Genomic DNA, 11,810 nt, shown 5'->3' with positions numbered 1-11,810 from the left:
GGGACATTTTCTCGACCCGCCCCCACGGGTTACGGTGTTGACCCGCGCGTCGCTGGTCTGTATGAGCTGTGAGTCTGTGAGAGTGTACAAATGAAACCAAATGGACCCGTTTACCGATCCATTTGGTTCCGTTTGCACACTCACAGAGTTGCAAGGCCCGTAAAGTGTCCATTCATTTGGACCCCTGGTGGGTGGGCCTCCCGGACCAAAACGTTGAGAAGCTGTGTATTAAACCCCCCCCCCCCCCCCCCCCCCTGTTTCTTTTCTCTTTGTTTTTCCATCAAAAAGTCTAGCGTGAAGCAAAAGGGTGGGGTGGGGGTGGGTGAATAAATCGTTTTAACAGAACCCCCCCCCCCCCCCCCCCTTCCCTCTCTCTCGTAACAGTTCATTTTTCAATAAAGGATTGTTTTTAATGATTTTCTTTTTCTCTTCATTCCAGTTCTTAATAAGAAAGATAAATTGGTCCTTGTGTGAGTACAACAGTAGGTGACGGTGGTGGAGTACGTAGGGGTCGATCGTGATTGGTCGAGTTCTTTTTTTTTTTTTCATAGGAGGAGGGTGGTGGTAGCCTCATGAACCGGCCTCCCCCGGATATCTAAATTAATTTGCTTTCAGGAGAGAGTTTGGCTTCTTGCTCTGTGTGGGGACATACCACCAGAACCAACACATTGGCGAGCCTATCAGCTTCCGCGCTCAGTGATTGACAGCGCGTGTTGGCCAACCAGGGACCGACTGTTGAAGACCCTGACGTCTCTTCCGCGCAAAGCTAACTGCTTGTCGGCCCCTGGTTGGCTTCACTCGCTGTTAAGTAGACTAAATCACGTTGTTTTCCCCCTTTTAACGCATTCACGGGCCTCTCCAAGTTAGGCAACATTATTTCACATAATCGGCTCTAGTTAATGTTTTTCGTAAGAATATTGACTTTAACATTATTTACTTTGTTGACTTTAAAATGGACTTAAATTAACTTGGAGAGGCCTGTGAATGCGTTTAAAAGGGGGGGGAAAAGACTGTTGTTAGGAATGTCACCAGGCTCCAGTACGCAAAACGGTGACGTCACGTCCGCTTTCCGAACTTACAATGGGAGTCGACGTTAAGTGTCAGAACTCTCTCTATCTAGGGGTCTGCTCCCACCCACACGGGAGCATGACGCCAGACTCTCCCCCCTGAAAGCGAATTAATTTTAGATTTCTGGCGGAGGCTGGCTCACGAGGCTAGGGTTGTGGGGGTGGCTTCAGTTGCAGTCATAGACAAAGTCATAGTTGCTGGGCTCTTTGGGGATGGGGGGCGGGGCCTCTGGGATCTGGATGTTCTCCCAGGTCCAGGAGGCGGAGCTTCATCTCCATGGACAGCAGCGTGTCCATGTCCGACTTGGTCAGGTCAGAGGTCATCTCCTTGGCCAGGAGGGCGTTCAGGCCGTCCGTCCACACGCAGTACTGAGAGAGAGAGAGACATAGAGAGAGAGAGAGAGAGAGAGAGAGAGAGAGAGAGAGAGAGAGAGAGAGAGAGAGAGAGACATAGAGAGAAAGAGAGAGAGAGAGAGAGAGAGAGAGAGAGAGAGAGACATAGAGAGAGAGAGAGAGAGAGAGAGAGAGAGAGAGAGAGAGAGAGAGAGAGAGAGAGAGAGGGAGGGAGGGAGAGAGAGAACACAGTGAATCTTTTGGAACACTAAATTAAAGGCATGCTGTTTTTACAAAACAAAAAGTATTTATTGCAGTCCTTCAAACGTGTATTAAAAGGTTTTAGTACAGTGTGTGTGTGTGTGTGTGTGTGTGTGTGTGTGTGTGTGTGTGTGTGTGTGTGTGTGTGTGTGTGCGCACAAATGCGTGCTTATTACACATCCATGAAAGCTGCTGTTAATCCTCTCTTGCTCCAACCGTCTACACAGAGGGTCAGTTTTCTCGCCTCCTTTATGACTAACATTTTTACTTTGCCTTTTTCTGTCCGAGCTCCAATAAGGTCATTTCATTCTTGCAGCTTTGGGTGCTTTGAATTTCTTTGAAGGCAATTGAGTCTAGTCAATGTAGACTAGACATCCTGCCATCTTGGGTAAACTGAAAGTTGTCCATTATGGTTGTCTCCTTGAATACAAGAACTCACACCCCAAAACATGCAGCAGCCTTGGAGCGGTCCCCACCAGGTATTCCTAAACTTAACCTCAGTAAAGCTATGCCTAAAGCTAAACGTAGTCCTAAACTTAACCTCAGTAAAGCTATGCCTAAAGCTAAACGTAGTCCTAAACTTAACCTCACTAAAACAAAAACGTACATAAAACTTGGGCGATTAACCGTCATTAATTCGCCCGTTTCGGAGCTGCCGAAATGTTTTGACTCCCCGAACTTAACCAAAATAAATGTGTCTCTAAAAGTGGAGTATGAATCGGCCCTCACACTCACTTCATGTTACAGAGTGGTCACTAGTGCTGAACTCACCTCATGTTATAGAGTGGTCACTAGTGCTGAACTCACCTCATGTTATAGAGTGGTCACTAGTGCTGAACTCACCTCATGTTATAGAGTGGTCACTAGTGCTGAACTCACCTCATGTTATAGAGTGGTCACTAGTGCTGAACTCACCTCATGTTATAGAGTGGTCACTAGTGGTGAACTCACCTCGTGCTTGTCGGGAGCGATGAAGTTTAAATGCTCGTCGGACTCGTACAGGACAGAGAAGGCCAACTCTAACACCTCCTAGAGAGAGATGGGGGGGGGGGGGGGGGCAGAGTGTTATGATCAGAATGCACCAGATAAACTAGTCGCAACTCCTTACAAAAAAAGTCCATGTCGCACCAATGCAACTCTGTGCAACTGCCGTTGGGGATAATGTTTGCGAGTAGTTGCTTTGTATTTGCATGTTGCAAAGAGTTGAATTGGTGTGTACTGGCCTTTAGATGATGCAAAAGCAGTGGTGTAAAATACTGTAACTAAGTAAGCAGAGTGAAGGGGAATTACTGTATTTGTTTTATCGTTCTATACTGCATTAATATGTAACTTTATCTCAATTATTGAAAAATGATACATCGTGATGAGTACTTCTTCCACCACTACGCAAAAGATGGATTGCAGAGTAAATAAAGTAAAATAAAAAACAAACAAAACAAAAAAAAACTGTGAGAGACGGGAGGAGAGAGCTAGTAGGAAAAGAGATGGTTGCAGGCACATCCGTCCATCCATCCCAAGATCGAATCAACACAAACACAGCTGATGCACCGCATCACCATGCTAATAGAACACTTCCCTGCCGCTCCTGTCAGCCATACATATTCAGGGGTGTCGCATCAAATTCTGGGCCCTGGGTGCGTTTAACCTCGCCTACCAGTCTTTCTGGGGAGAAAGCCTGGTGTTCGTTCACAACAGACCGTTTGGTTTCCGCCTAAAGCGTGGAAACCACTAGAAGAAGCGGCGTCGCTTTGATTTGGTTCCCCTCGTTTGTTTCCCCAATCCCTATTAAAATGCTCGAGTAGCCTAGTGTAGTCTTGCCAGTCGCTACGAGTTGGACTAAAAGATGCACATACCAAACGAATTTTTCGAAAGCAAAACTACGCCGCATCAAGGTGTTTATTAGGTAGGCCCTAAAACTATGTCCTTGGGTGCAGGGGAATATTTTGGGTTAAAACTGAAACCGGTTGATAGTTCCGGCCAAAGTGTAGTCCGTCTAGGACTACAACATGACGTAAAGTGGTTTCCGCTCCCGAACCGGATCAAACCCTGTAAAGTGAAGTGATCCCAGACTAGGGTGCGTTAGCTATTGAAAAATAGCAGAAATACAAGCTCACAGCGCTTCACCGAGTACTGCGCTGTGAGCTTGTACAGTAGATCTGCTATTTTTGAAAAATCGTGAAAATGTGAAAATATTTCAAATCCTATGTTTCTATTTCAGTGGTGCTCAAACCTTTTCATATGAAGGACCCCCAAAATTATATGTATTTGGCCACGGACCCCCATCTCAAAATATTTAGTTCCAGGGACCCCCAGAAGCAAAGTTTTTGTTACAAATGTTCGCTTTAAAAAAATACATATAAGATTTGCACACTTTTTCATGACTTTTCAAAAATAGCAGATATACAAGCTCACAGCGCGGCACCGAGTGCCGCGCTGCAAGCTTGTATATCTGCTAATTTTGAAAAATCAGGAAAATGTGTGCAAGAAACCTATGTCAAGGACCCCCAAGATGATATGTATTTGGCCACGGACCCCGATCTCAAAATATTTAGTTCCAGGGACCCCCAGAAGCAAAATTTGAGTTAGAAACTTTCGCGTAAAAAAGACATATATTCAAAGATTTTCGCATATTTTCACAAATTTTCTAAAATAGCAGATCTACAAGCTCGCAGCGCGGCACCTTGTATATCTGCTATTTTTCAATTAGATAAAGTTACTAGGGCCCCTCCACCTTGGGCCCCAGTAACTCAGTCCCACTTTCCTACCCCTTGTGACGCCCCTGGTTGGGGGAGACGGGGGGGATACGGGAGAGACAAACACCTGAGGTGCTTTGAGGCAGCACTCTCCATATGGTATACAGTACCACACCGCCACAATAATACACCTGCATGTGTAATGTGAGAATTAGTATGCACCCAGACGATGCATCATTGTACAAGTCAGTGATTCCCTGAGCTTTTCTTTTGTTTCAAAAGGAAATAATATCCATTTCAATATGTCTGCATGGGGCCTCAATCTACACTGTAAAGCCCTCAGGGCCCTATTTTGCGAAGCATCTTATGCCACATGACTAAACTTCTTAAAGGAGTAGTTCACCACTTTTCAACCTGTCTTCATATAATAGGTCCTCACTAATGTTCATGATAAAATATCAAAAAAAAATTCTACTCAGTCCAAGTCTCCTAGGAGAGCTGTGGGAAGTTCAGAATCCATCGTCTTGTGAGATCATCATTTTCCACAAAAAAAAAAAAACAATATTTTTGAAAAAGATATTTAGATTATCGCGAGAACAATGGCTTTCACTTTAAAATTGCAACTTTTCAGGAATAGAAAGCCTGCAGTTTCTATAAGCTGGATTGGCAATCGATGATGTCACAAGACGATGGGTTTCTGACCTGCCCACAGCCCTCCTCTGAGAAAAAAAATAAATTAAAAAAAAATGTATTTTTGAGTGAGGACCAATTATATGAACATAGGTTGAAAAGTGGTGGAGTGCCCCTTTAAGCGTTTTTTTGTTATTTCGAAAAACATTTTAAAAATAGTGAAAATAGCCAATCAACAGCTGTGAGCTTGTAGATCGGCACTTTTCACAATTTTAGTCACTATTTAGACTTTAGCCCTATTGGGTTAAATGAACTCGGATTCATTGCCACCAAATGGACCCGCAAGGGTTGCAAGGCTTCCATTTGTACTGTACTCTCTCAGAGAGCTATAGACCGTATTGGTCCATTTGGTTCCTAACTATCACTCACTTAGCTGGGGACCCCCTGGAACCCCTCCCCAAGGACGCCGAGAGGGTCTCCAGGCCCCACGTTGAGAACCAGTGGTCCAAGTCATACAACACATATAAGTAATAATACAAAATAAGATACAGCCTATCATCGCTGTCGGGTGTCCAAAACTGTTCGTTTTTCAAATTCAAATTCAAAAGGAGCAGATCTACAATCTCAAACCGCGTTGCTTCTCTCCGCGTTCACGAGCTTGTGGATCTGCTACTTTTAATGCATTTGCGTAACACTGTAGTATCAAATAGAAATGAGATAAGAGGTTTCTGCCCGACAACAACAATGGTACTAGGAATTATTAAATATGTAATTTAAACATAAATTATACTCAGCAGTGTTTAAATCAAGTTTTTACCCTCCCAAAGTTAAATTACCACTAAGGATTTTGGCTGTGCACAGAGACTATCGTCTCACAAATACAGCAAACGGTCCCAGCTCTGCTCACGGCCGCACAGATAGAGGTGACTTTGAGCGGCCCTGTAACACTTGGCTTAATGAAATCTGCCTTTTGTCTCCATTCACCGTCGCACAGCGCAGCGCCGGCCCACAGAAGCCGGCCCACAGACAGAGAGCGCCCGCCCCGGGCCATTCTTCTAGATCCCCGCGTTTATCGACAGAGTAATAAAGGTACAGACCCAGGGAAGAGTCGCGCTCCTTTGTCTTGAGGGCTATTTATACATGATCTAATATATCAGTGTGTCAGCTAAAGGGCCGGGGTTCAGGAGGGAGGGAGGAAGGAAGGAAGGAGGGAGGGAGGGAGGGAAAGACATGCTTGTTGCATACAGAGGCTTGTTCTTTCGGGTTACAATCATGTGTTATTGGATTCTTTAAGCGGTGCCTATGCCTATACTAAATCCCTGGTATAGGTTACTGCCGTCAGGTACAGTAGGAGGTACTAGGTTAATGAGTGGAGCTATAATAAGGTACAAGTACTCCTTTGTCCCTCTGTCAATTACACTCCTCTGTGGAGGGTGATGGCCTAAATGGGCAGTATGTGTCACCATATTGTTGTTTTTATACTGTATTTTATTGTACGGTATTGTATGTATGCTGCTGGTCCGTGTGTCCAAGACAAATTTCTCCAAAGGGAGACAAAATGAAGTAATTCAATTCATTATTATTACTATTGCCCAGTCACTTCGCTTCTACACCTGGCTTTGTGTGTGTGTGTGTGTGTGTGTGTGTGTGTGTGTGTGTGTGTGTGTGTGTGTGTGTGTGTGTGTGTGTGTGTGTGTGCGTGCGCGCGCGCGTGTGTGTGTGTGTGTGTGTGTACGTATATACTGTCTGTCTGTCTGTCTCCATGAGCATGAACACCTGCAGTTGATGACTTTTCTGTCGTTGTGTTGACATGAGAAGCGCAGTGCAAACCCGCTGATCCAAGCGAGAATGCAGAGGCTTTGCGTCGCAATGAAGCCTCCGGTACGTTACGTACATGCAATACTAGATGGCTTGGGCTCTGTGGCCATGATGTAAATGAGACAGACACACAACAACACGTACCTTGTTCTGCTTCAGGGCTCCCTTCTCCTTCATGTGGGGACAGTCTTTTCCAGTGACCACAGCCTTGATGTCTGCCACAGGCACTGTGGGAGGACAGGACACACGCACACACAATGCAGAGCTCTTATCACATCTCCTCAACATCAACAGTGGGGACGAGCGCGTCATCTCACATTAGGTTTGGGCGTTTTGACGAATATACTGGCACAATAAGGCGCTTAGATGAGTCCATCGTTGCTTGTTTTTAGTGGGCAAAATCTGATGAAATTTGAGAACAAGACAAAGACGGTATGTATGTGCAGTTGTGCGTCCCACCCCGACTATTTAATAGCATTAATATTGTAATGAGAGAAAGGCTTTACTTAGTTACATTAAGACCTATAATTCCCTGTTCTTTCTGTTGCCACAAAGTTAAAATAATCCATCTCACACATTTGTGCCGTTTCCTGATTGAATGAGCTCTTCTCTGTCAGAGGAGCCTGAGGAGGCATGCATGTAGGGCCCACACTTTTTACACGGTAAAAGGTGACCGACCAGAACTGTGTTGCAGTCTGTGGTGGTTGCGTAGTCATTCAGAATGACTACAGTACAGTCACGGCACAGAATTATATAGGTTAACACTTAAGGACTCGTCTTGTCTTGGTTATTTACATTAATTTACAGTTGCACACGGCATGGCAGCTTGAGAGAAGACAGATAGGTCGCCCTTAAGTAAGGCTATGGAAGTATTCACACTATTTTGGGATTTACTGGTGAAACGAGGAGATAAACGTCAATGCAAATAGCCATGGTGAAGCCACGCACAGCTCCAGTGACTCCGGGTAGGTTGCACTTTTGATTTTATGATTAACAAACTTCCTTGCAGGTGGGTTTTAATTGTCGGTAACAGAAAAGTAAACGAACAAGTTATTTTTCTCAGTGGGTAACGCAGTAACCTACGGGTTACTTTTTAATGGCAATAACGTCAGTAACTTAACGAGTTACTTTAAAGTAACGACACCCAACACTGGCTATAACTGATCTTACAAACACTTATTGCGATGCAACTCATTGTGAGCTTGTTGATCTGTTATTTTTTTCTTCTTTGTATTACTTGAATGCCCAAAATGTCAGTTCAACCTGGCGTGTTTTGAATGCCCAAAACACGCCAGGTTGAAAGTCGTTCATGTCCGTCACAATGCCCTCTGATTGCCAGTGACACGCAAGTTGACGTAATGCTACATCGCAGCCTCTGACTCAACTCCAGTGCTGTGACACACACGCACACGCGCACACAGGTCACTTCCGGTCGACACTGTGAGTAATACTGCCTTCAGCAACAGCAGTGGGGATTGTTAAATGGAATTAAAATATCCATCCATCTCCTCACTGTACCCGGGTTTTTTACCCCCTTCAATCTTCCTCCATTTCCTCCCAATAGACAGTAGCTACACATAGACATAGAAAGGTAAACGCCTCCATCGGCTCTGGGGCAAATGCATCGCGGAACTGAGGAAATATGCGTTGCACCGCTTACACATGCGTCACACATCGCGCTGTGATTGGCCAGTAGTCACTTTGACTGGCAGCGATCCCTTAGTTTTTAAGTTGTTACATGTCGCTCCAATGAACTGCAGAGGTGGATGAGGTATCTTTTTTTTTATATATAAATTTGAGTCCCAGAGGGTTTTTAGCCAATTATTTGTACCCCTTTTTCGCCCCAATTTAGTCGTTATACCAATTGATTCCTCCCCACACACATTTCTGTGTTGTCACTGCTGTTGTATCCTACTGACTCACCTGCCAGTGAGGAGCCCCCACCAGGAGGACGTAGAGCCTTCGTCCTACTCCTCCCACCCAACACTCCCTGCTGACAGGTGCCGCCCCAGCCCGTAGGAATACATGCAATGACCAGTATCACCCTCCCCGTCCGGCTTCCCTCCCCCGAACACGGACCAATTATATTCGCACAGATGCCCGACCACAGGGGATTCGAACCCACAACCTTCCGTAGTTTACCACTGCGCCACCCGAGCGCCTGGGGGTATGAAGTATCTAGTGTTTTTTATCTATGGTGGTAGAGCCGTTTCCTTCCTGTTCCAGTTTAGCTTCTTTTTATTGGCTCGGCAGCAAATTTGAACCGGAAACATACAGTGTGCTGACACCTTCATTAATGTGTTTCCCGTTCAAGTCCACTGCTGCTCAAAGTAACTGATTATAATATTCTCCCTCTGCATTGCAGGAGTTTTTTTGTTTTGTTTTACACCAATATGAACTGAATGCCAATAAAGAGATAATTCATGCACAACAGAGGACCATGTAGCCTTCCCACGAAATAATTCACCAGCAAATAAAAGATTATCCACAAGTGTAAATTTACCTCAGAAAGTTGAGAAGCACTAGTATAAACCAGTGGTTCCCAAACCTTTTAGCTCGTGACCCAAAAGAGAACCAGGACCCAAACTAGTGAAAACAGTAGCTCATGTGAGCGTGTAGATAGGCTATTTTCACAACTTCTTTAAACATTTGTTTTCTAATGTATGTAATTTATTAGATTTTTATTTGATTTCTTCATGAAATTATGGGAAAATTATTTATTTATAAATCTGTCTGTGACCAGACCCAGTGCTTGGGAACCCGTGGTATAAACAATGGTGAGTTTATTAAGTCATGTCACTCACGTTTCTCCTGTAGAGAGTCATGGGGCACCTCGCCCTGAGGGCTCTCCTCCAGGTCACCATAGTGCAGGACTTTATGGTTCGGAGACAGTCGACAGTACCAGAACTTATCTGTAGAGGGAGACAGAGAGAGACAGAGAGAGAGACAGAGAGAGAGAGAGGGAGGCAGAGTGAACAATGTTAAATATATTTGAAAACTCTGCGACTTGTTTCAAAGTTTATCCCAAGCTATCTTTTCCCTATGTGTATGTTGTATAACCATTTCTAACAGCAAACACACAATTCTTATTGTTTTATACATTTCTTTGTTATGCTTTGTAATATATTACATATACATATTATTTTCTTTTGATTGTTTTGTTCCACTTTTGCTTTAGCAATTTAAACATGTGTTTTCTCATGACATAAAGCTCCTTTGAATTGAATTGACAGAAGGAGGGGGAGAGAGAGAGAGAGAGAGAGAGAGAGAGAGAGAGAGAGAGAGAGAGACTTGCCTGGGAGTCATCAGGCATCCGTGCACCTCCAAAATGATTCCCCTAGTTAACATTTATTTTATTTATTATTTTTGTAGAATACTTGTTTGGCATGTCCATCTTTTATTCTAACTAGTAACGTGACAAGCAAGACTAAACTAAATTATTCACATTATGTTGGGAACAAAATAGGGATGGGACGATATGAAAATATATCACGATTATTGTGACAAAAGAAATCGTGATTTACGATATTATCGCGGTAATCAAAATCCATTGTCCTGGGGCGGAACTTTTCCCCCATAATAGCCGATCTACAAGCCCACAACGCGTCGCAATGCGACATTTGAAAGGGATTGAAAAAAAGACTGTATCAAGTACATTTATTATAAGTACCGTTTACCAATTATAGAGGGATATGCCGCTCGGCACATAAAAGGTGAATTGATCCCAGTGCATGATGGAGGACGATATCACGATATATTAAATCTCCACGATAGGATTATCGTGAGTGTTTTTTTATCACGATAATAATATCGTTTATCGTCATCCCTAGAACAAAAACAATGTGACAACGCAAAAAATAAAAAAGCGAACGCATCTTTATTTCTAAATCGGATCACAGGGCTCAGTTTTGAAAACCAGGCTTTCCTCCGCAGTGATGCCAAGTTAGAGAGAGACAGAGATGGAGAGAGAGGGTGACAGGGTATATTTAGGAGAGCGACAAAGTAAAGCCTGATTTATCACGTAGTTGAGCACCCGTGTTGTGGACTGAAAATGCAACTCGTTGTAGGAGAGCATGTAGGTGTGCTATTTTCAGTACCATGCATTAGTCCATGTCGTACGACCTCATGCACACACACACACACACACACACACACACACACACACACACACACACACACACACACACACACACACACACACACACACACACACACACACACACACACACACACACACACACACACAGTACTACAGTATGTGAGTCATCTGCAGAAGAGGGAAAATGGAGCAATCAACTCTGACAGAGTGCTCAGCGATGACGCAAAGGCCACCGGCGGTGGAGAGGGGTGTTCTTTTATACACGTATAATATATATATATATATACACACACATACATGTTAAAGAGAGGATGTAGGGTACAAGCTAACAACATGAATGCAACACATTTTTTTCATGTATTTTCATCTTTCACAAAAAAAATCTGTGCTTGTAGATCTGCTGTTTTCACTACTTTTGTGCGACGGCCTTGTATGATGAAGCTTACTTTGCGAAAGAACTTAGGCCTACAAATTTGAAACTTGGAGATACAAGGTTTCCACGACAACGACGATACATAGAGTGCCAAATGAAGACCCAAACAGATGACTGTTCGGTCAACAAGCAACAAAATGGAATCATTGCCAGTCCTGAGGAGTGTGGTTTCCCCGCCGGGGGGTGTGGTCTTGGCTTGTCCACTGACAGCAGTGACTGGCAGGGGGGTGGTGGGGGACGGACTGGGCATGGACCGGACTGGCATGTCAGCCTGGCAGACGCCAAACCTCAGTGCCAAACCTTGAGCGCTTTTCTGACGCAGTGCCGTTCCAAGGCGGGCATCGGGCTTAGGCTGGCGAAGGAGCGGGGCACGCGGTTCTATAGGGAGGCCTGCCTGCCTGCCTTGGCGTATACGCATGCACGGAGCGGGGAGCGGTCCAAACTCTAATTGCCGAGGAACCCAGACAGTTGGCGCT

The 11,810-nt window shown here is 44.5% G+C and overlaps 1 protein-coding gene across 1 annotated transcript in view; it reads right to left on the bottom strand.

The window, feature by feature from the left end:
• Positions 1 to 1,112: 1,112 nt before the first annotated feature.
• elmo1 (engulfment and cell motility 1 (ced-12 homolog, C. elegans)) overlaps positions 1,113 to 11,810 on the bottom strand; it is a 172,940-nt gene continuing 162,242 nt past the window's right edge. The window contains 5 exon segments of the mRNA XM_080734984.1: positions 1,113 to 1,315; positions 1,317 to 1,436; positions 2,613 to 2,690; positions 6,947 to 7,029; positions 9,607 to 9,714. Of these exon segments, the coding sequence (XP_080591110.1) occupies positions 1,235 to 1,315; positions 1,317 to 1,436; positions 2,613 to 2,690; positions 6,947 to 7,029; positions 9,607 to 9,714 (470 nt within the window). The 3' untranslated portion in view covers positions 1,113 to 1,234.

This window comes from Nannobrachium achirus (genome assembly GCF_963921795.1).
Source record: "Nannobrachium achirus genome assembly, chromosome: 10".
NCBI classification, from domain to species: Eukaryota; Metazoa; Chordata; class Actinopteri; order Myctophiformes; family Myctophidae; genus Nannobrachium; species Nannobrachium achirus.
The sequence above is the reverse complement of the archived record's forward strand: the minus strand, read 5'-3'. Positions and strand labels throughout refer to the sequence as shown.